The 25,385-nt window shown below is 43.2% G+C and overlaps 3 protein-coding genes across 6 annotated transcripts in view; 1 reads left to right on the forward strand and 2 right to left on the reverse strand.

The window, feature by feature from the left end:
- The window catches only part of TOR3A (torsin family 3 member A), a 32,331-nt gene extending 16,847 nt beyond the window's left edge, over positions 1–15,484 (reverse strand). The window contains exons 1-4 of one of the 2 annotated variants that reach the window (XM_059056502.2): positions 15,045–15,484; positions 13,808–13,921; positions 12,973–13,238; positions 10,961–11,139 (exon numbers count right to left, since the gene is read on the reverse strand). In XM_059056502.2, coding sequence (XP_058912485.2) covers positions 10,961–11,139; positions 12,973–13,238; positions 13,808–13,921; positions 15,045–15,447 — 962 coding nt within the window. In that variant the 5' untranslated portion in view covers positions 15,448–15,484. The remainder of the gene's footprint in view (positions 1–10,960; positions 11,140–12,972; positions 13,239–13,807; positions 13,922–15,044) is intronic. The other variant, XM_059056511.2, reaches the window with a different exon arrangement.
- Positions 2,899–3,300, forward strand: LOC131752379 (small ubiquitin-related modifier 1-like). The gene has a single exon (XM_067020231.1). The coding sequence runs from the start codon at positions 2,956–2,958 to the stop codon at positions 3,298–3,300; it is 345 nt and encodes a 114-aa protein (XP_066876332.1). The 5' UTR covers positions 2,899–2,955.
- Positions 15,485–19,401: 3,917 nt separating the features above from the next.
- The window catches only part of FAM20B (FAM20B glycosaminoglycan xylosylkinase), a 47,440-nt gene continuing 41,456 nt past the window's right edge, over positions 19,402–25,385 (reverse strand). For all 3 annotated transcript variants that reach the window (XM_067030965.1, XM_059056483.2, XM_067030970.1), the window contains exon 8: positions 19,402–23,397. In XM_067030965.1, coding sequence (XP_066887066.1) covers positions 23,166–23,397 — 232 coding nt within the window. In that variant the 3' untranslated portion in view covers positions 19,402–23,165. The remainder of the gene's footprint in view (positions 23,398–25,385) is intronic.

Raw genomic sequence — 25,385 nt, forward strand, 5'->3', positions numbered from 1 at the left:
ACACATAGTAATCAAACTGACAAAAATTAAAGACAGAGAAAAATTATTAAAAGCAACAAGGGAAAAATGACAACGTACAAAGGAACTCCCATAAGGTTAACAGCTGACTTCTCATCAGAAACTCTACAAGCCAGAAGGGAGTGGTACGATATATTGAAAGTGACGAAAGAGAAGAACCTACAACCAAGATTACTCTACCCAGCAACGATCTCAATCAGATTCGATGGAGAAATCAGAAGTTTTACAGACAAGCAAAAGCTAAGAGAATTCAGCACCTCCAAACCAGCTCTACAATAAATGCTAGAGGAACTTCTTGAAGTGGGAAACACAAGAGAAGAAAAGGACCTACGAAAACAAACCCAAAACAATTAAGAAAATGGTAATAGGAACATACATATCAATAATTACCTTAAATGTGAATGGATTACATTCACCAACCAAAAGACACAGGCTCGCTGAATGGAAACAAAAACAAGACCCATATATGCTGTCTACAAGAGACCCACTTCAGACCTAGGGACACATACAGACTGAAAGTGTGGGGATGGAAAAAGATATTCCATGCAAATGGAAATCAAAAGAAAGCTGGAGTAGCAATATTCAGATCAGATAAAATGACTTTAAAATAAAGAATGTTACAAGAGACAAGGAAGGACACTACATAATGATCAAGGGATCAATCCAAGAAGATAGAACAATTATAAATATATATGCACCCAACACAAGAGCACCTCAATAAATAAGGCAACTGCTAACAGCTATAACAGAGGAAATTGAGAGTAACACAGTAATAATGGGGGACTTTAATGCCTCACTTACACCAATGGACAGATCATCCAGACAGAAAATTAATAAGGAAACACAAGCTTTAAATGACACAATAGACCAGATAGATATAATTGATATTTAAAGGACATTCCATCAGAAAACAGCAGATTACACTTTCTTCTCAAGTGCACATGGAACATTCTCCAGGACAAATTACGTCTTGGGTCACAAATCAAGCCTCAGTAAATTTACGAAAATTGAAGTCATATCAAGCGTCTTTTCTGACCACAACGCTATGAGATTAGAAATAAATTACAGGGGAAAAAAATGTAAAAAACAAACACATGGAGGCTAAAAAATACGTTACTAAATAACCAAGAGATCACTGAACAAATCAAAGAGGAAATCAAAAAATACGTAGAGACAAATGACAATGAAAACACAATGATCCACAACCTATAGTTGCAGCAAAAGCAGTTCTAAGAGGCAAGTTTATAGCAATACAAGCCTACCTCAAGGAACAAGAAAAATCTCAAACAATCTAACCTTACACCTAAAGGAACTAGAGAAAGAAGAACAAACAAAACCCAAAGTTAGTAGAAGGAAAGAAATCATAAATATCAGAGCAGAAATAAATGAAATAGAAACAATAAATGGAATAGCAAAGATCAATGAAAGTAAAAGCTGGTTCTTTGAGAAGATAAACAAAATTGAGGAACTTTTAACCAGACTCCAAGAAAAACAGGGAGAGGACTCAAATCAATAAAATTAGAAATGAAAAAGGAGAAGTTACAATGGACACTGCAGAAATACAAACCATTGTAAGAGACTACTACAAGCAACTCTATGCCAATAAAATGGACAACCTGGAAGAAATGGACAAATTCTTGAAAGGTATAACCTTCCAAAACTGAATCAGGAAGAAATAGAAAATATGAACAGACTGATCACAAGTAATGAAATTGAAACTGTGATTAAAAGTCTTCCAACAAACAAAAGTCCAGGACCAGATGACTTCACAGGTGAATTCTATCAACCATTTAGAAAAGACCTAACACCCATCCTTATCAAACTCTTCCAAAAAACTGCAGAGGAAGGAACACTCCCAAACTCATTCTACGAGGCCACCATCATCCTGATTCCAAAACCAGACAAAGACATTACAAAAAAGACTACAGACCAATATCACTGATGAATATACTTGCAAAAATCCTCAACAAAAATACTAGCAAACAGTATCCAACAGCACATTAAAAGGATCATACACCATGATCAAGTGGGATTTATCCCAGGGATGCAAGGATTCTTCAGTATACACAAATCAATCAATGTGATACACCATATTAACAAATTGAAGAATAAAAGCTATATGATCATCTCAATAGTGCAGAAAAAGCTTTTGACAAAATTCAACGCCCATTTATGATAAAAACTCTCCAGAAAGTGGGCATAGAGGGAACCTATCTCAACACAATAAAGGCCATATACGACAAACCCACGGCAAACATCATTCTTAGGTGAAAAACTGAAAGCATTTCCTCTAAGATCAGGAACAAGACAAGGATGTTCACTCTTGCCACTATAATTCAACATAGTTTTGGAAGTCCTAGCTACAGCAATCAGAGAAGAAAAAGAAATAAAAGGAATCCAACTTGGAAAAGAAGAAGCAAAACTGTCATTGTTTGCAGATGACATGATACTATACATAGAGAATCCTAAAGATTCCAGCAGAAAACTACTAGAGCTAATCAATGAATTTGGTAAAGTTGCAGGATACAAAATTAATGTGCAGAAATAGCTTGCACACCTATACACTAACAACGAAAGATCAGAAAGAGAAATTAAGGAAACAATCCCTTCAACAATGCAACAAAAAGAATAAAATACCTAGGATAAACCAACCTAGGGAGGTAAAAGACCTGTACTCAGAAAACTGTAAGACACTGATGAAAGAAATCAAAGATGACACAAACAGATGGAAAAATATATCATGTTCTTGGATTGGAAGACTCAATATTGTGAAAATGACTATCCTGCCCAAAACAATCTACAGATTCAATGCAGTCCCTATCAAATTACCAATGGCGGTGCTGTGGGGAAGGGAGATAGATTTGTAAACCCCGGAGCGAGGTTCTGCCTACCCGAGGCCACTGCTGTGCGGAGACCCCAGGGGAAACCACCGTCACCATGTCTGACCAGGAGGCAAAACCTTCAACTGAGGACTTGGGGGATAAGAAGGAAGGAGACTATATTAAACTCAAAGTCATCAGACAGGATAGCAGTGAGATTCACTTCAAAGTGAAAATGACAACACATCTCAAGAAACTCAAAGAATCATACTGTCAAAGACAGGGAGTTCCCATGAATTCACTCAGGTTTCTCTTTGAAGGTCAGAGAATTGCTGATAATCACACTCCAAAAGAATTGGGAATGGAGGAAGAAGATGTGATTGAAGTTTATCAGGAAAAAACAGGGTTGTTCAACAATTTAGATATTTTTATTTTTTTCCCCTTAACCCTTTTTTATTTTTAAAAACATTTCTTTTGTAATGTGGTGTTCAAAACAGAATTGAAAACTGGCACCCTATCTCTTTAGAACATCTGGTAATTTGAATTCTAGTGCCCATTATTCATTATTATTTGTTTTCATTGTGCTGATTTTTGGTGATCAAACCTCAGCCCCGTTCATATCGCCCTCTCCTTTTTAAAAACTACGTGTGTGCACAGGGAGGCCGCCTTTTCCAGGACTGTGCATTTACAGGCTTGTGATAAATAAGATTGACTAATGCTAGTGTTCATAATGACTTTCCAATTGGCCCTGAAGTTCTAGCTTCACTCCTGGACTGTGACTTGGAAGTTTTTCAGAGAACTGAACTGTGGAAAAATGACCTTTCCTTAACTTGAAGCTACTTTAAAATCTGAGGGTCTGGACCAAAAGGAGAGGAATATCAGGTTGGAGTCAAGGTGACAGAGGTGGTGAAAATAATGACTAACTCTAAAGATGGCTTCACTGAAGAGAATGCATTTTAAGATGAAAGAAAAATCTTGTCAGAAGATCCCAGAAAAGTTCTAATTTTCATTAGCAGTTAAAGTTATTCATGCAGAAGTGTATACAGCAGAACGCTGCTCTTTTGACTTTTTGGCCTGGGATATGGGTTTTAAATAGACAATGTCTGTACCAGCTTCATTAAAATAAACAAAATATTTATAAAAACAAACAAAAAATTACCAATGGCATTTCTTACGGAACTAGAACAAAACGTCTTAAAATTTGCATGGAGACACAAAAGACCTCGAATAGCCAAAGCAATCTTGAGGGAAAAAAACGGAGCTGGAGGAACAAGACTTTAACTTCAGACTATATGACAAAGCTACAGTAATCAAGACAATATGGTATGGGCACAAAAACAGAAATATAGATCAATGGAACAGGACAGACAGCCCAGAGATAAACCCACGCACCTATGGTCAACTAATCTATGACAAAGGAGGCAAAGATATACAATGGAGAAAACACAATCTCTCAATAAGTGGTACTGGGAAAACTGGACAGCTACATGTAAAAGAATGAAATTAGAACATTCCCTAACACCATACACAAAAATAAACTCAAAATGGATTAAAGACCTAACTGTAAGACTGGACTCCATAAAACTCTTAGAGAAAGAGATAGGAATAACACTCTTTGACATAACCCACAGCAAGATCTTTTTTGACCCATCTCCTAGAGTAATGGAAATAAAAACAAAAATAAACAAATGGGACCTAATGAAACTTAAAAGTTTTTGCACAGCAAAGGAAACTATAAAAAAGATGAAAAGGCAACCCTCAGAATGGGAGAAAATATTTGCAAAAGAAATCAATGGACAAATGATTAATCTCCAAAATATATGAACAGCTCATGCAGCTCAATATTTAAAAAAACAAAAAATCCAAAAATGGGCAGAAAACCTAAATAGGCTTTTTTTTTTTTTTTTGCGGTACGCAGGCCTCTCACTGTTGTGGCCTCTCCCATTGCGGAGCACAGGCTCTGAATGCACAGGCTCAGCAGCCATGGCTCATGGACCCAGCCACTCTGCAGCATGTGGGATCTTCCCGGACTGGGGCATGAACCCATGTGCCCTGCATTGGCAGGCGGACTCTCAACCACTGCGCCACCAGGGAAGCCCCTAAATAGACATTTGTTCAAAGAAGACAGACAGATGGCCAAGAGGCACGTGAAAAGCTGCTCAACAGCACTAATTATTAAAGAAATGCAAATCAAAACTACAATGAGGTATCACCTCACACCAGTTAGAACGGGCATCATCAGAAAATCTACAAACAACAAATGCTGGAGAGGGTGTGGAGAAAAGGGAACCCTCTTGCACTGTTGGTGGGAATGTAAATTGATACAGCCATGGTGGAGAACAGTATGGAGGTTCCTTAAAAAACTAAAAATAGAATTACCATATGACTCAGCAACCCCACTACTGGGCATATGCCCAGAGAAAACCAAAATTCAAAAAGACATGCACCCCGATGTTCACTGCAGCACTATTTACAATAGCCAGGTCATGGAAGCAACCTAAACATCCATCGGCAGATGAACGGATAAAGAAGATGTGGTACATATATAAAATGGAATATTACTCAACCATAAAAGGAACAACATTGGGTCATTTATAGAGATGTGGATGGACCTAGAGACTGTCATAGAGAGTGAAGTAAGTCAGAAAGAGAAAAACAAATATCGTATATTAACACATATATATGGAATCTAGAAAAATGGTACAGATGAACTGGTTTGCAAGGCAGAAACAGAGACATAGAAGTAGAGAACAAACGTACAGACACCAATGGGGGAAAGAGGTGGTGGGGTGGGATGAATTGGGAGATTAGGACTGACATATATACACTAATATGTATAAAATAGATAACACGGGGTCTACTCTTCGTTGCAGTGTGTGGTCTTCTCATTGCAGTGGCTTGTTGTGGAGCATGGGCTCTAGGTGCATGGGCTTCAGTAGCTGTGGCACATGGGCTCAGTCGTTGTGGCACACAGGCTTAGTTGCTCCGTGGCAATGTGGGATCTTCCCAGACCAGGGCTCGACCCCGTGTCCCCTGCACTGTCAGGTGGATTCTTAACCACTGCACCACCAGGGAAGCCCCCTCATTTTCACCACTTTTATTTAACATAGGTTTTGGAAGTCCTAACCATGGCAATCAGAGAAAAAAAAAGATATAAAAAGAAAAGGAATTCAAATTGAAAAAGAAGTAAATCCATCACTGTTTGCAGATTACATGATACGATACACAGAAAATCCTAAAGATGCTACCAGACAACTACTAGAGCTCATCAATGAATTTGGTAAAGTGACAGGATACAAACTTAATACACAGAAATCTGTTGCATTTCTATACACTAACAACAAAAGATCAGAAAGGGAAATTAAAGAAACAATCCCATTTACCATTGCGTCAAAAAGAATAAGATACCTAGGAATAAACCTACTTAAGGAGCCAAAAGACCTGTACTCCCAAAACTGTAAGACGCTGATAAAGAAATCAAAGATGACACAAACAGATGTAAAGATATACCATGTTCTTATATTAGAAGGATCAATATTGTCAAAATGACTATACTACCCATGGCAATCTACAGATTCAATGCAATCCCTATCAAATTATTGTACCAATGGCATTTTTTCACAGAAATAGAACAAAAAATTTTATAATTTGTATGGAGACACAGAAAACCCCAAACAGCCAAAGCAATCTTAAGAAAGAATAACAGAGCTGAAGAAATCAGGCTCCCTGCCTTCAGACTATACTACAAAGCTACAGTCATCAAAACAGTATGGTACTGGCACAAAAACAAATATAGATCAATGAAACAGGATAGAAAGCCCAGAGATAAACCCATGCACCTAAATGTCCATCAACAGAGGAATGGATAAAGAAAATGTGGTACATACAGTGGGATATTACTCATCCATTAAAGAATGAAATAATGGATGGACCTGGAGATTATCATACTAAGTGAAGTAAGTCAGACAGAGAAAGACAAATATCATATGATATCACTTATATGTGGAATCAAAAAAAATGATGCAAATGAACTTATTACAAAACAGAAACAGATTCACAGACTTAGAAAATAAACTTATGGTTACCAAAGGAGAAAGGGGGGGGGGAGGGATAAACTGGGAGTTTGGGATTGATATATATAGACACTACTATATTTAACATAGATAACCAACAAGGACCTATTGTATAGCACAAGGTGCTATGCTCAATATTGTGTAATAACCTAAAGGGAAAAGAATTTGAAAAAGAATAGATACATGTATATGTATAACTGAATCACTTTGCTGTACACCTGAAACTAACACAACATTGTTAATCAACTATACTCCAATAGAAAATAAAAAAATTTTTTAAATGGATTAAAGACTTGAACTTAAGACCTGAAACCATAAAATTCCTACAAGAAAATATAGGTGGTAAGTTACCTGACATTGGTCTTAGCAAATATTTTTTGGATTTGATACCAAAAGCTAAGGCAACAACATCAAAAATAAACAAGTGGGACTACATCAAACCAAAAAGCTCCTGCACAGCAAAGGAAACCATCAACAAAACAAAAAGGCAGGGACTTTGCTGAGGTCCAGTGGTTAAGACTCTGCGCTCCCAGTGTAGGGGGCCCAGTTTCGATCCCTGGTCAGGGAACTTGATTCCGCATGCTGCAACTAATAGCCTGCGTGCCACAACTAAAAGAGCCCGCATGCCACACCTAAAGATCCCGCACGCAGCAACGAAGATCCTGTGTGGCACAGCTAAGACCCAGTGTGACCAAATAAATAAATAAATAAATAATAAAACAAAACAGCAACCTACTGAATGGGAGAAAATATTTGCAAATCATATATCTGATGAGGGGTTAGTATCCAAAATATATAAAGAACTCATACAACTCAATAGCAAAAAAATAATCCAATTAAAAAATAGGCAGATCTGAATTGACATTTTTCCAAAGAAGACATACAAGTGGCCAACAGGTAGACAAAAAGGTGCTCAACATCACTAATCATGGAGGATATTACAGAAATCATAACAGGCATGAGATACCACCTCATACCTCTTAGAATGGCTATCATCAAATAGACAAGAAATAACAAGTGTTGGTCAGGCTGTGGAGAAAAGGGAACCCTTGTGTATCATTGGTGGGAATATAAATTGGTGCAACCACTATGGAAAACAGTATGGAGGTTCCTCAAAAAATTAAAAATACAACTACCATATGATCCAGCAATTCCACTTCTGGGCATTTATCCAAAGATAATGAAAACACTAACTTGAAAAGATATCTGTACTCCCATGTTCACTACAGCATTATTCACAATAGCCAAGATAAAAAATAACCTGTGTCCATCAACAGATGAATGGATATAGAAAAAAATGTGTGTGTATGTATGTATACATACATACACACACACACATATAAATATAAATATATATATATAATGGAATATTATTCAGCCATAAAAAAGAAGGAAATCTTGCTATTTGCAACAACATGGATGGACCTTGAAGGCATTATGCTGAGTGAAATAGGTCAGACAGAGAAAGACAAATAAGACAAATACTGTACAAACTTCAAGTAATAAATAAGTCATGGGGATGTAATATACAGCATGGTGGCTTTAGTAAATACTGTAGTGCATATTTGGAAGTTGCTAAGAGAGTACATATTAAAAGTTCTCATCACAAGAACAAAAAGATTTTGTAACTAGTATGGTGACAGATGTTAACTAGACTGAAATTAATGATCGTAAGACATAATTAATTAATGGTCTCAGGACATAGTACTCCACTATACCCCCCCTGAGTGAAAGAACTGTATCCCTTGAGAGTCCTTTTTTCCCCCTACCCAATACTAATCACCTTCTTAGATAGTTACCACCTCCTTAGACATGTTGCCCCCTAGATTTACAAGGCATTTTTTAAAAAAATTAATACTAAATCCGACACAAGCCCCATGACACAATCATACGAACGCCCCTCCTGCATCAACAGTTAACGTAGCTTAAACTTTTCACAAAGCAAGACACTGAAAATGTCTAGATGGACTTGCTAGTCCCGCTAACACAAAGGTTTGGTCCCAGCCTTCTCATTAGCTCTTAACAGATTTACACATGCAAGTATCCACACCCCTGTGAAAATGCCCTCCAAATCACAAAGATCAAAAGGAGCAGGTATCAAGCACGCTATACCAGCAGCTCACAACACCTTGCTTAGCCACACCCCCACGGGACACAGCAGTGATAAAAATTAAGCCATGAATGAAAGTTCGACTAAGTCATGTTAACTAGGGTTGGTAAATTTCGTGCCAGCCACCGCGGACATACGATTGACCCAAGCTAATAAGCATATGGCGTAAAGAGAGTCTAGGAATCACACAAAATAAAGCCAAGCTTTGACTAAGCTGTAAAAAGCCATAGTCAAAACCAAGATAGACTACGAAAGTGACTTTAATACAGTCTGACTACACGACAGCTAAGACCCAAACTGGGATTAGATACCCCACTATGCTTAGCCGTAAACCTAAATAGACATAGAACAAGATTATTCGCCAGAGAACTACTAGCAACAGCCTGAAACTCAAAGGACTTGGCGGTGCTTCATACCCCTCTAGAGGAGCCTGTTCTGTAACCGATAAACCCCGATCAACATCACCAACCCTTGCTACTCCAGTCTATATACCGCCATCTTCAGCAAACCCTAAAAAGGAATAAAAGTAAGCATAATTACCCCACGTAAAAACGTTAGGTCAAGGTGTAACTCATGGGGTGGGAAGAAATGGGCTACATTTTCTATATCAAGAACACCCTTCACACTCACACGAAAGTTTTCATGAAACCTGAAAGCCAAAGGAGGATTTAGTAGTAAATTAAGAATAGAGTGCTTAATTGGATAAGGCCATGAAGCACGCACACACCGCCCGTCACCCTCCTCAAGTACCACAGCAAAGCTCCAATCGATCAACCCACGCTAAATAATTTCACGAGAGGAGACAAGTCGTAACAAGGTAAGCATACTGGAAGGTGTGCTTGGACAAAACAAGATATAGCTTAAGTAAAGCCTCTAGTTTACACCTAGAAGATTCCACAGCCCGTGTATATCTTGAACTAGATCTAGCTCACACCTCTCAACTCTTACCACCACAAACCAATCAAATAAAACATTCACCACGCATCTAAAGTATAGGAGATAGAAATTTAAGTATCAGTGACGCTATAGAGAGAGTACCGTAAGGGAAAGATGAAAGATACACTAAAAGTAAAAAAAAAGCAAAGATTACCCCTTGTACCTTTTGCATAATGATTTAACTAGTAACAACTTAGCAAAGAGACCTTAAGCTAAGCCACCCGAAACCAGACGAGCTACTTACGAGCAGTACCCAGAACGAACTCATCTATGTAGCAAAATAGTGAGAAGACTTGTAGGTAGAGGTGAAAAGCCTAACGAGCCTGGTGATAGCTGGTTGTCCAAGAAAAGAATTTCAGTTCAACGTTAAACAATACTAAAAACCATACTAAGTCCCAACGTGATCACGTTGGGACTTAGTATGGGACATACTAAGTATTGGGACATATATTGACAGGATATTGTGATCACCTCACAATATAAACAGATAGCCAATCACGTTGTCCACCTGAAACTAATGTCAATTATACCTCAATTAAAAAAGAACACTTAATGTTCTTCTAAGAGGAGACTCCCAGTGTCCCTCCCTCAGGAGGCTATGTACTAACTGAGGAGTCTGAGGGGAGCCTCCCTATCCTAAGAGAACCATGGAGGAGGTCAGATGAGGGACAGCTTGTCCTCCCCAGGCTGGTTCTGGGAGTTAGTTAGCTGGCCTGTGCTGGGGGAGGGGATGTCAGAGTCCTTCAGAAGTGCTTGGCAGAATCAAGGCAGGAGCAGGGAGACCTAAGGCTCTCCACCCCAGCTGCCACCCAGTCAGCTGGGCTTCTGTTTTCTCTCCCAGAGTTTGTGTTGGTCTCTCTTATGGAAAAGGGTGGGCAGCCTAGGAGAGCGTGGAAGCCCTCCACCATCGGCTTAACAGCCCCCAGGCCTGGCACACACAGCGCCTGGACAGCGTTCTTCCTCCCCTCACCCAGTCCTCCTGACTTTTGTTCCCTAGACCTTACCTGAGAAAAAGGAAGATGGTTCTCGGGGACTTGGCCCTCAGGTTCTCCGGGGCCTGGCGTCCCAGGTGTGGCCTGAGGGCCTCCAGCAGTCCTGGGTGCAGCTTCTCAGCCTCATCTAAAATGAACAGGGTTTGGTGGCAGTGTTCCTGCGTCTTCCTGATCTGGGCTGCCAGCTGCTCCTGCATAGAATACAGGGAGCTGTTGAGGTGCAGTGGGAGGTACCTTCTAGCCCTGAGGGCCCTGGTGAGGCACTGGTTTCCCCAGGGCACCTGCAATGGATCACCGGGAGCTGGATTCCACTACAGAACCACCAATCCAAACCTCTGGGGGTGGAGCTAGGGAATCTGCCTCTAATGAGCTTCCCAGGTGATTCTCCTGTGCCCTGAGGTTTGGAAGCCAACTAGGTGGAGACAGCCTGGGGAAAGGGAGAGGGCCCTTGGGAAATGGCCCCAGCCATGCTCCCTCCCCTTCAGGATGAGGTTCCGTCTCAGAACTAACCCTAACTCACCCTCCCCAGGGATAGGATGCAGGCTCTCACAGGGGGGTGATAGGCAGAGATAGGCTCGAATGCCCACAGGTGCCGACTTGAACTCCCACAAGCAGAGTACCTGCTGGCACCAGGCTGGGCTCTCAGGGAAGAACCCAGGGGAGGACCTGTTTGGGACCCAGCCAACTCAAAACTGGGGTTCCCCACCCCAGGCAGGATAGTAAGCCCTCTAGTGAAAAGATGCTGCTCTACAGGGTTCAGGAGAACAGGGCCAGCTCCTGCCCCAGGGTGGGGTGTTTTAGCAGAGCCCACACTCACCATCCACCTCTAGCCTTCCTGGATTCTGACTTCAGCCCCATCTCTCCATAGTGTGTGTGAGAGGATGGGCAGGGTATAAGAGAGAGTACACACGTCGATTTTCACAGTGGGGAAGCTGAGATTCACAGCTGTTTTACTGCAAAGCCAGCCAGTTCTTTCTGGGAAGGCTCGGCTGACCAGCTGCCAGCCCTTAGAACACATTAGCCTACCCCTGCCCTCCCGGGCTGCACTGAAAGATTGTCAGGCAATCTCTCCTCAAAGGCTTACATAATCTTCCCAGGTTAACACACTCCAAATATTGGAACTAAAAGCCAAAGGTAGACACAGCCACCTCTGTCATGCTGTAATGGGGTTTGGTCATCGTCTGGCTAACATGTCTGAATGAAACCCAAAATAACAGAGCAGTGGAGACACTTTCTGCCCTCCACTTGTTGACATATAATGAGTAGTTTGGGGAAGACATGGAAAAATCACTTACGATAAGCCTGTTTAAAAAAACAGTGGGATATGCAACTTTCTGTTCAGTATAATTACAGTGACATAAAAGAGCGCAGGGGAATGGCCTGAAGGAAGTACACCAAAATGCTAACTGTGGTGGTGTCTGTGTGGGGAGATCATGGTAAAGTTTTTGCTTTCTCTGTTCCACACTTCCTGAGGCACTTCCACTACTCCCACGACAGAAAAATCAACACAAGAAGTCTCTGGTTGGTCTTCCCAGGTGGCGCAGCGGTTGAGAGTCGGCCTGCTGATGCCGGGGACGCGGGTTCGTGCCCCGGTCCGGGAAGACCCCACATGCTGGGGAGCGGCTGGGCCCGTGAGCCATGGCCGCTGAGCCTGCGCGTCCGGAGCCTGTGCTCCACAACGGGAGAGGCCACAACAGTGAGAGGCCCGCGTACCGCAAAAAAAAAAAAAAAAAAAAAGTCTCTGGTTAAGCTCTGGCCTCTCCTGTATGGCTGTGAGGGCAACAGCTCGGGACGAATAGCATTTGGGACATCACTCTTTCCTCCACGCGTTCAGGGCCTCATCTGTGTGGAGTGGATGCCCCTGTGGGTTACAGGTTCCTTTGCAACGGCACCCCAGTCCTCCCATCGCCACACCCAGGGCTGGCTTCAGCTCCCCTCCCAGCACAGGGGCTTGTGCCTCAGCTGCCGGAGCCTCAGCCGGGCCCAGCCCCACTAGCCTAGCTCCCCGGCACCGCCGGCCTCACCTGGTACAGGTCCACATACTTGTGGTGAGGGAAGTGCAACGTGGCGATGAACACCTTGACACAGTCGCTCCTCAGCCCGTCCCGGTACAGGTTCTCCGCCAGCATCCGCGCCACGAAGTTCTTGCCTGTGCCAGACCAGCCGTGGAACGACAGAGCCAGGGCCTTATCTGGCCGGGGCAGCTCCAAGTAGCCCCTGGCTGCTGTCAGGACCAGCTCCCGGGCCAGGTGCTGGCCGTGCAGGCGCATGCGCAGGTCCGCCTCTAGGCCTAGGGCCAGGAAAGAGCCATGCTGAGAGGTGCCCACAGGCGCGTCCCCACCAGGCTTGGCAATAGCCAAGAGACTGAGCACCTCTGAACGTCTATGAGGTGGGAGCCATCCTGTTTGGTGGCCTCAGGACAAGAAGCCACTGGGCAGACCTTGCAGCAGAAGAGATTCAGGGCTATTTTCTGAGGAGTTTGAGAAATCAAGGTTGACTTCACCCTTTCTGAAGGCCCTGAAGACACCCCAGAAGGGTTGGCAGAATCCTATCGGGATGAGGAAGTTGCTCCCACCCAGAAGTTTCAGGACTCCCTAAATATTTTATGGAGACACCCTCGTGTTATTCATTCTAATTCAATTCAGCAAACACCTACTGGAGGCAGCTAGTGTGTGCAAAGCCCTCCTCCAAGGCTTTCCTTCCTCTCAGCCGTGAGGTCGCTGGGTTTCGATCAGGAGCCGTGGTGGAGACAGGGAGGGTGTGCTGCCAGCTGAAGTTGGGTCCCTCCACCCTAGCATTTTCCTGAATTGCCTCCCCTCCCCACAGATTCCTGGGCCTCAGGGCCATGTAAGGTCTAACCTGTGAAGTTATTGATGATCCTGCAGTCCCCACTGTCACAACAGTCCTGGAAGCTGCAGTACCAGGTGGTCAGGATATCCAGGTACTGCTGGCCCAACAGGGGAAGGCTCCAGCCTGGAAAAGGAGGAGCAGTGAGACTGGGACAGAGCCCAGAGCCCAGGGCGAGCTGAGCACTGCCTCCCTTCTCCCGTCCTCTCTCCAGAGCCACCCCCCGCTGCTCTGCCCTGGGCCTGCCTTGTGCCGCACTAGGGAATGGGCACAAATGGACACCTCCGGCTAGGAGGAAGTAGACGGCCTTGCTATATATAGATGCAGCTCCAGCTGCAGCAAGAGCTCAGTTCACTCAACAAATAAGCCTTAAGCATTTGTGCCACACGTGTAAGAAACCCAAGGCCTGCCTGCAAGGAGTTTGGAGCCTAGGAGGAAGACACAGTAACTGGTGATTATCATTCTTCCTACTTGCTTTGGATTGCAGAATCATCCCAACCCCAAGTGTCTCGATTCTTTTATCAAATGTCAATTTGAATATGCCCAGCATTAGCAAAGATGAAACAAAAACCATTCACTGGAATTTAGAACTCTCGATTTAAATGGAAGATGTTTCTAGCACCACTGCAGCATTACCATTACAGGACTATTACAGGACCTAGAATTAACAACATCGACTGCAAGGAGCTTCAGAGATCACTGGGTCCACGACGGTGACGTGACAACCCTGCCTCACAATTTGTCAGTGACAGAGAATAAATCAGAACTCAGGTCCCGTGCCTCATAGCCCAGCCTCCGCCGCCATAAGCAGCAAAGGGGAAGAAGGTACTTGGGGGTGTATCCAACCGGGTACTTTCCTTAAAGCCATCAAGAAGGTGGGCAAGGGCAGCTCCTTGGAATAATGCCAGGGCAGGTTCGCAGACAGCAAGGAAGTGTGAGCCGTCTGGAGGAGTCAAGAACGGGCGACGTGGTGGAGCGCAGCCAGGCCCACTCGTATGCACAAGGGCGCTGCGCCAGGGCTGGGAACGGGGGCAGTGACGGGCCTTTCTGGTCCCGCAGAGGCTCCCTGCCCTCAGCCTGGCCCAAAGGCTGGGCGGAATAGCAAAGCCGGCGGCTAAGGCGCCCGCCTGGTGACCCCGATCACAACTGCCCAGGGCAGGCGCGAGGCTCTGACCTCCGTGCCCGGATTCCATCGTGCCTCGCGCACCCAGCCCGCGCTCTCCCGCCCTCCTGAGCCGGCGGGTCTTACCCAGGGGCTGCGCTGGCGCCTCCTCATCCTGCCTACATCCCTCGGGCCACACGCGGCAGCTGAAGAGAGCCCAGTAGCGTCTGCAGAGGGCGCCGGCCGCCCTCAGCCGCTCCCGCAGGCCCTGGAAGGCCGAGCCCGCCTCCTCGGCCCCCTCCCTCGGCCTCGCGCGGCCGCCGTGTCCCGACGTGCTCGGGGGCGGCAGCAGCAGAAGGAGCAGGAGCCAAAGCGGACTCCGCGGGCCGCGAGGCATGGCCGGGTCGGCAGCCGGCCCCCTCCGCCGCTCGTCCTCCACGGCCCTTTCCAGCCCCCGGTGGGCGGGTGAGCGCCGGCACTTCCGAGGCCCGGATTGGCCGGGGATTGGCGTTGCCACGGGAACCGCAGGCGGGCAGAGCTCGCCTCCCATGTGACCCAGGGCGAACCAGACGCCGGCCGGGAATCGAAACCCGGATGGTGCCCCGGAGGGCATCCCAGGGCCGCTTGCAGGCACCGCCCACCCACCGGGGACTCGCTGCCAGGCAGCAAGCAGTCTCTTCTGGGTGATTGTGGTTGCAAAGAAATTGAAGTCAGGCCTTAAGATGGCCACTGTCAGTAATCACCCAGATACTGTCGGGCAGCTCTGGTGGCCCATCTGAGGCCTAATTAACACGGGCACCCACTTGTGCCCTGTCCCGTGTTTGCAGATCAACTTCTTGCCAACCTGTTGGACGAAGCCGGGCAACCATCTCACCCAGGAGCTTGAGTTGGCCAGGGCACTCAGCCCTGGGCGTGGCTCCTCTACAAAGGGAAATGAAACAGAGCAGCAAATAATCAGCAGGTTTCCACAGCTGGAGTCCACCAAAAGCAAGAGGAAGCTGGCGGGCTCCAGTCTGGAGATATTTGGGTTTTGGAAGCTCCCAGAGCCATGGGAAAATCACGAGGTCTCATATCAATGTTATCATAGCCCATTAAAAACAAGTTAGGCCGAGTACTGGGTGCTCTTTCTTGGCTTTAAGTTTGCAACTTTCAAATGCTTGTGACTGTGAGCAGCTTCTCAGACACTACTGGCAAAAGACCTACTAGCCTCTTTCCTGGGACTCTGTTCTCATAACCTGAGCAGGTAACAAGGTCGCTAGATTTTGGAAGAGCTTAATGCATTTTTCAAAATCACCTGAGTTATTGAAGCCACTGGCCTAAGAGCCATCTTGTCCTAGGAAGAAACTGCTGTCTCGAAATCATGGGACTTGACTCACTTCACAGGCTCAGTGGCTTTGAGGCTGGCCTCCCCATACAATAAGGTGAATCCTAGCACCAGTCTGTCACAGCCAAATTGATTCATATGTTCATTCTAGTCTCTTAGGTAACTAACACTCAATGCTAGGTCTGTTCCTTCCTCAAGAGCTCACCAAATGTGCTCCTGCCTTTAATTCAAACAGCAATAGAGAAAGAAAAAGACTTACAAAAACAAATCCAAAACAATTAACAAAATGGCAATAAGACTATACATATTGATAATTTACAAAAGAGGAAAGAAAAAAAAAAAGACAAGACAAACAGCTGCATATATCAGATAAGCACCTGTGTGAGGATACCAAGAAAGTGAAATTGAAAAGCTACATTATGTATGCATATTGTATGTTTTAGTCATTCAGAGTGATGTCAGAACTGAACTCAAACCTTCCACAGAGCAGTCTCTAGTACACCAGTGCTGAGTTATCTGCAATCAAGCTCGTGAAACCCTTGGAAGGACAGTTAACAAGGAACACACCATTATGCTTATTTGGAAATTGAAAACATTAACTCATTCAATAAATGTTTGAGCATGAATGGCAATCTAGTATAGTGATTAATTGAATGGCCCCTTTTCTGATATGTCACTTTGGGTGTTACTTAACTGTTCTATGCCTCAGTTTCCCCACCTCTAAGATGGGGATAATAAAATGGTCACTTCATAGGCATGCTGTGAGGGCTAATAAGCTTATTCAGTTCTACATTAACCTTTATTATTGTAAATGCCCCCGCCTTGGAGGAGACTGGATGGTCTACACAGGAGGCTTTGGAAGACTTTATTTACACTTGTGAACTTCACAGGTGAATTTATGGTGATAAAATGACTATTTACCCTGGCTTCTTTTAAAAAAAAATCCATGTTTTAAGAATGTGGAAATAATTCTCTACTGGTAACTTTCATGTAGGTCTAACTGATAATTTTTGAGATTGGCTTTTTATTTGGATTTCACATTTCATGGTAAATAAAAGCAGGTAGCTTGGAAGTTCTTGGACAATTTGATTTCAAGACATCTTTTTCCTGAAAGAGTAAACTTTTTTTTTTTTTTTTTACAAGATCAGTCCCACATAGAAACAATGAATCCAAACACCAGTTTTTAGCTAAGCCTCTATTTCAAGTAAATTGCTAATATTTCATTCTCAGCGCTTGGAAGCTACCGTTTATAAGTCTAGGAGGAAGATCTCATAGATGATGGGGACATCTAGAGGCTTTTGTGAAAACTACGGGTAGCTTTGATTGCTTAGCAAGCAAACTCAGTGCTACTAATGAATGGCCCAAGGACCAGTGGCACTGGCATTGCCCTGGAGCTTGTTAGAAATGCAAACTCGGGCCCCAAACCTACTCAATCAAAATATGCATTTTAGCACAGTCTTTCAAAGAGAAAATGGGCACACAGCACCTTTATTGAGGTCATCTGAATGGGACCTAGCTTAGCAATTAGACAACTTCCCTACCCCAATGAAGGCCGTCAGAACACCATCCGCCTTGTAAACCACCTTTGGGTAAAAATCAAGTCTTTATCTCCAAATAAATTTGGCATGTAAAAAGCAAACTCTGAAAAGATAAAATGAATGTTTCACAGCTGATCTATAAGCCAATGGCTCCTTTAACATCTATGAAGTAGAGCAACTGAAGCATCACAGTGGACTGAGACTTCCTCTCAAGAGGCAGGGCACACCTGATGAAAACCAAAGGAAACCCCTGAAGGGTTATTTCTGGTGACCCAGGTACTGAAAACAGAGTACAGGCCCAGGAAATTCTGTATCTTCCACACATACGGCTTTGCATTTCTGGAGTCGGGGTTCTACATACACCACATGTCAAGCCTGGATTGATCTCCCCTTCTTCCCCAAGGTAGGTCTGCCTACCTCTCACTCTCAACCTCCTGTGATTCTTTCCTGCTCCTTATTTCCACGCTAATTCACACGATTCCTGAGGCATTTGGTACTTCACAAGTAGTCTCTTCTGCTAGGACTATGGGCTCCTTGAAGGAAGGGACAGTCATTATCATCTTGATGGCCTCCAGCACAAGGCCCAAATGTCTACTGAAGACCAATACTCTACACACTGTGACTTCATTCTCTAATTCCCTCGGATTTATAAAGCGGCTTATCTTACAGAATTCACCCATGCTAAACCAGCGGTTATGACCATTCTTGTCTATTTTATAAAATGAAGGCTGCTAAAAATAAGTTTCCTCTCCCGTTGCGGAGCACAGGCTCCGGACACGAAGGCTCCACGACCATGGCTCACAGGCCCAGCTGCTCCGCGGCACGTGGGATCTTCCTGGACCGGGACACGAACCCGTGTCCCCTGCATTGGCAGGCGGAGTCTCAACCACTGCGCCACCAGGGAAGCCACAAAATAAGTTTTTATAGGCAAATACAGTGGGTAAAATGAGCCCGTAACAGAACCTCTCCCTCCCTACTCCCAGCTGCCTTTTCAGGTTTTAATACTGGTCTTTCTGGTATGCTTGAGAAGAAAATGAAGCCTGAAATCTCACCTGGAAAATGATCGTATGAGGTGAGTCAGCGAGGAACCTGTTAACTAGGCTTTAGCCTCCCTTTGGTATTCAAGTGCAAGTGACAAAAACTGGCACAAACAAAAATGCTACAAATCAAGTAAAAATCTTGAGAACTCTGCTCAGTTGTCTGGTTGAGGTTTATGATGCTGCATTTCCATTTCAAAATTTAAAAGTCTGGGAGTTCTAAGAATTACAATCAGGGCAGCGGGTCTTTTCTTCCAGGCCTCTATGATACTGTGCTGACAAGTTCTTTGGGATTCATAATTCTTTATCTCTAAAGAAGCTGCAAGAAAGAAGTTAACTATTAAATAAACAAAAAGCACCTAAGAATTATCTACTGAAATTCTCGGTTCAGTCACAACCTGATATGGGCCTTCTGAAGACTAGTGAGAAGTGTAAAGGTCTCATCCATCGATTCTGTGAAACAATCCCTGTGGAAGTTTATGTGGATACAGAAGATGTAATCTTCTGTCCCCTAACAAAACAGGAAATCGGAATTGAAAACAATGGAAGTATCCCAAACCGGGGTGGGGAGGTGGGGAAAGAATGAGGAAAAGATGGTACATCAGTACTTATTAAAATCTTTATTCAATTTCTTTCTTTCAGAATTGAAACCCATAGAACACATTAGAAATTTAGGTGCATATCTGTCTTGTTTGGTATCTTACCAAGCACAACCTCTATCTGTGCAACAGCTCTGAGAGGAAATCCTTGGCAGATCAAAATAGGGGGTAGTGGTTCCTACACCTCTCTTTGAAGCAAATAAATTAACTTCCCAGTTCCCCCACAGACATTTTGTATTTGCGAGTAACACCTTAGTTCCTTAAAAACCTGTGGCAGTAGAGTATCCAGCCCTCACCTTTTCAACCCAGACTTGAGGCGTCGAAGGGGGAAAGCTGGCCTTCCCCTGTACAACAGTCTCACGAGGCTGGTCTATGTGCCTCGGGAGTCGGCCCTGGCTAGCACAGGAGGTGTTTGCTGAATGGGTATCTTTATGTCACTTAGATTCACTCTCAGAGACTAAGAGAACCTTTTCCTAGCTTCAGGTTCTTCAGCAACAGTGTTTCCCTGTGTCAAAATAAATACATTTTTTCTTGTTAGAATACATATATGACTATATATATACACATATACCTTGACTCATGTTTCCTGAAGCCCAAGCTCACAAGACAACTCACATAAGACAGCTCACTGATAGATGCTGTTTACCATCATTTGAGGTGTGGTCAGGTAATGGTCAAACAAGAATACGGAAGCTGTGGAGAAGGGAAGGTGAAGGAACATGGTGGATGGGAGGGGAAGGCCAAAAGCCTTTTTTTAAAAAAGAAAGGAAAAGATGATTTCTTTGGAAGAACATGTTGCCTTCAGGTGACACGGAATTTCTGCCATGTATAGGATTCATCTTTCCCCAAATAATAGGATGTACCTGAATTCTCCCATTTCCTTATTAAATTTCATTTGACATATTAATCCTGAGTGCAAATAGGGAGAAATGCCTTATTAATAAATTATTGAGCAACACTCTGAGTAAATCAGATCCTATTCATGTTTAGCACAGAAAATTATTTACCCCCAAAACCCAAAATACAGCTTCATATTAAATATCAATTCTAGAATGAAACCTCTATACCCATATTCACCCAAACTATGGAATAAATATATTGGGTTGGCCAATAAGTTCATTCAGGTTTTTTGTAAGATGGTGTGGAAAACCAGAATGAACTTTTTGGCCAACCCAATATTTAAGAAGTGGAAGAAGGGGGGCAGGAAATGGTACTCAGTTCTGATTTTCTTAGTTTTATAATATTAAAATGTACCCACATCTACCTTTAGATGTTAGCTAGGCACGCCCAGCTTAGGACTGATCGAAAACCCTTCCAATGACCTGTTTGATTATAATAGTCCTCGATTCTAAAAGATAAACCATCAAGAGGACAGTGTTAAAACTTAAAAAAAAAAGATATCTACCTCTTTTTTGAAACAGAATTTAGTGTTTATGAATTTTAGGGCTATAAGCTTATGGTTGGTTTTTTCCAAGATTCTAAACGTACTTTTGCAGCTTAATCCGATCCTGACTTAGAACATAAATTTATATTCTAAGCATCAGTTCACACCACTCTATGAGCATAATTCTAATTTTAACCACGATACATCTGAACACCTTTTAAGATCATGAATTTTAAAATAGGGAAAGAGAATGTGATTATACATTTTCTGCAATGTTTGGAAAAAAGAATGAGGCATTTTTCAAAGCAGCTTTTCCTCCTGCTTTTATCCTTAGCAGAATCTTCTGCCTTCAACATCATGAATAAAGTTCCCAGTTTGAGAACAGCTCTTATTCATTTCACTGGGGCAGTATGCAGGTATCACATGTTTGAAAGAAATTTAGTTCAGCTAACATTTACCAAGGACAGCAGCGTTGACTTCCTTCCCACTGTCCCTCCAGCTGGCTCCCTGATGCTCTGACTCAGTAAGCACCATCCAAGGTATTCTCAAACTCAAATGTGAACTTCCCTGGATGCACATAGTAAATGAGTTTAAAATTGGAATTAATGCTTCCATTAACACTAGCTCAGTGTTTTGTGCTACTACCTGTCTTCTTAAATTCAATACCTTTTTAAAAATAACTCAGCCCATTCTGTGTACATCACCAGATGTACATACTAAATACAAAAGCGTCCTAATTTCATGTTACTTTAAAGTAGTTATGGGGTACTCAGTTATCTTTCAATTTGAGAAAATTGGGGCATAAATTCTAAACTGTTTTTGAAAGGATGGTTACCTAAAACTGGTCTCCAATGGCTGGCAGTAAATTTGTTTAACCACATTGTTTAAATATTAGTGTCTGCTTCACAGAAGTCAAAACCAGAACAGTCCCCGGACAAAATGCAGGAGAGAAGCACCCACCTCTGAGGGCACGTGAGTGGGCACACCAGGCCTAGTTTTCTCTGCCCTGTATTTTAATGCAAGTGCTTATATGTCAAATTGCTTTGGCAGAACACAGAACTAAGCCTGTTTTAGCAACTTGAAATTTGAAAGTGCTAATAGGAGATGGAAGGACAATACTACATCGTGGGTTCAGAACACCAAACAAGATTAAATGATGAAATCAGGGTTTGACATAAATCAAAATCTTAAGGCTCTTCCTGGTAACCACCTTAATTTTAAGGCTCAGAAGGCTTAAAATCTTTGTTTCCAGCCTTCCACATGGCCCAAATCACAAGATAGGTCCAGCCACCAGCAGGATCTGAACTGTATTATCTGTAGGAGTGAGCTGGCTTTTCTCACAAGAAAGGCACAAATAGGATCGCCAATCTCTTGGGAACAGCAGCTTTAATGACCAAATGCCTTGAAGACAGAAGTGGAAATTCATTTTAGAAATCAGGATGGCAGAGAAGACAGGCAACCTAACTCTTATTCAAGCTGTTATTTCAGTTTGCTTTGATAATTTGCAAAGGATTTTCCTGCTTTGGGCAAAAGGAAAAAAAAAATCTCCATAACAGAATTGTGCTTGGGTTGTAATGGTAGGTTCTCCAGGGACACTTTTTTGGATTAATTTGGACACAATTATGAGAATGCAAATCTTACTTAGGTACAAGTCATGCTTGCTTTTATATACATTAAGAACTTAAATACAGGGGAACCTGTTTTTCACTAATTCAATCACCGCCTTGATTCTGGTTCTACCAAGTAGGTCTCTCTCTCTTCTTCCCTTCTTTAAGAATCATCAAAAGCACCACCTACTCAGCTAAAAGCCCAAACATCTTTCCTGCTTTTGTCCTTCCTCTAATTCTATCTTAAGAACATAGTCCCTCCAACAGAGCAGGCTACTTTGGCTCAATAGAATGCTGGGTTACTTGCTGCCACTGCTTAGGAAGCAGTAAAATTCCCAATTTGACTAGTCCTGGTTAAAAAGGACTCAAGAGATTACAAAGTGTTTTCGGAAAATCCACAAGTGTGGAGAAAGGATTATAAGGATGGACTCAAAACACACACTCTAGAACCAACCCCAACATTAACCTATTCAAATGTCACACCTCTAATTTGTCCTTTGGCGTGAGAATTAATACTGACCAACTGTGACACCCACTGCTAGAATGGGCATACGCCGAGGAAGTCAGAAGGTGGTTCAGCAGGTACAGCTCCGTGGTCTGAAACTTGTAGTCTTTGCTTCAACTTCTACTACAGCAAACACCAAAGAAATCCAAGGCCACCCTGTCCCCTATCACCAGAACGTGCTGCTGGCCATTTCCAATCTACCTCATACCATTCGGAATTGATTGTGCTGTTTCTCTATCTTTGTAAAAAGAAGTTTCACTTATTTTGTGGAGAATTACAAGTGGGAGAGAGGCATCCTGTCTTCCACCAGCACTGCGTCCATCCCAAACTGGTCGGTGCACTGCTTCACGGTGGCCAGGACACTCAGGAGCCGCTGGTCCACAGCGTCTAGGTGAGGATCAGAGAGCACTGGGGAGATGGGGTCATGGGCCATGGCAGATTTTAAGGCAGACTTCAGCACACCATTCTTCAGAGAGTTCAGTCTGTTCCAGGTAGAAACCCGAATGCTGGGAGAAAAAAAGTTTTAGGACAGGTTACATAAAACCTCTCACTATCAAATGGAGATTAAAGCCCGCATGGCAGGCAAAAGTAAAGAAATAATTATGTGAAATATCTCAACTAGAAAAATCATTTCTGTTTTAAAAGTAGCTCTACATTATGAGTAAGTAACATTACCACATTTTGATATTTCTTTCTCGGTAATTAAGGAGAAATATATACAATATTTACACATGTTCATTGCAGTGCTATTTGTAACAGGAAAAATGTGAAACAATCTGAATGTCCAACAACTGAGAAATAGTTAATTATGGCTTATCCATTCCAGGGAATACCATGCAGCCATTAAAAGCAGTTATGAAAATTCAGTGGCATGGGGAAATGCCCATGATATAATATTGAGTCAGGGAAAACAGCTGGAGGGAAAACACTCTTTTACTCCAAACCTGTGGGGAAAGAAAATGTGTGTATAAGCATACACACAAACATATACACACAATTACAATGAAATCACTAGAGTGTTAACAGGAGTTATCCTTACATCTTAATAAGTAATTTAATTTCCTTCATTTTATGTTTCTTAACTAAAAATTCTAGCATTATTATAAATAGAAAAAGTTTAAGGATACCTATTTTTCTCAATTATTTTACCAACTAAAGAGGATATTTTGTTTATCTTAGAAAAAAAGTATTTACCTCCCTGTGGGTAATGTGGGAATTACTAGGTATGCATTAAAGTCTGACTCTGCATGAGGCAGGCAACTTGTTCTGCAACCATTTAAAAAGTAAGAAAGTAAGGATCTTCGGATAAAGCATGGCAGGGATGGACAAGCACAGAGGCAGTGTGGTTTTACTCTTCTGAAAAATACTACAAGTGCCTAGAGCATTAGAGTTCCCCCTGTGTGACGAAGGTATCACTTGATCGCCTCTCAGCTCCAAATTCACTCTTCATATATGCCCTGCTATAATGGACAGAGGTCCTTTAAGCATCTCTCCTCTTAGGCTTTCTCAGTAGAGGACACTGGAAGGAGACTGCAGAAGGAAGAGGTTCTCCAGACGCTTCTGGCTGCTGTACAGTGAGTGGGTCAGTAGTGTGTGGGGAAGGTCATCAAATGAAACTCTGCCTTGGCCACATTTCCAGAACAGGCAGGCCCACCATGATGCTGTGGCCTTGGCCTGGCTTGGTGATAACTTTCCTAAGGCCTTCTTGACATGGACACCAGAACCCCCAAAGCCACGCACCCATGCTGGTGCCCCAATTCCCCGTGCAGGCCCACAAATAAGCCTTGCCTGTAGCCTGGAGGGTTTCTACTAAGTTGTTGCTCTCTCGGTATGCCATGCTACTACCTGCTGATTGCCTGTACCCTCCCTGCCTGCATTCTGGAGGGCTGTTTCCTGCACTCCCAGCACCTGCAAACTAGCACACTTCTCTGCTATTCAGTGGGCTGAACTACACCTTCGCCACTGAGGTCAAAACCCCAGGCTTCCCCTTCCAAGTTTGTTCTTCCTTGGGTATTCTCCCTCAGCTCTAGTTTTCTTTTATAGTCACTCTTGTATCAAAGAGTTTAATAATTCTTATACTAAACTTTCCTGTTTAACCCACCATGTCTTTTCTATCTCCTGACTGGACCAGACTGATAGCACTGTTAAAACAAAAACATCTTCCTTCACAGATACAGGTTGTGATTGGATGTATCACTGCTTCCCAATATTAATGAAGATAATTAAGGGTTGCCTATGTAAACACTTTCTGCAGAATATTGTTGTTATTAAGAAAAGAAAGAAAAGAAAAGTAAAGCAGACCAGTTGCCAGAAGAGGCAGTCTTACATGGTCAGTGTGTCTCTGGGAGCCAAGCAGCAGAAGTGGCGCTCCAGGACCTGCACTTCTGTGTAGCCAAGCAAGGTGGGTCCCAGCTGATTCTTAGTGCCCACGCTTTAAAATCATACTGGCAATGAAGATCTGAAAAGGAGCTCCTGAGAGCCCAGTCTTTATCTC

Source organism: Kogia breviceps, chromosome 1 (assembly GCF_026419965.1).
Source record: "Kogia breviceps isolate mKogBre1 chromosome 1, mKogBre1 haplotype 1, whole genome shotgun sequence".
NCBI classification, from domain to species: Eukaryota; Metazoa; Chordata; class Mammalia; order Artiodactyla; family Physeteridae; genus Kogia; species Kogia breviceps.

What these genes read in the sequence shown, in the direction of transcription:
- LOC131752379 (XM_067020231.1), top strand. Translation starts at nt 2,956, where the DNA reads ATGTCTGACCAGGAGGCAAAACCTTCAACTGAGGACTTGGGGGATAAG.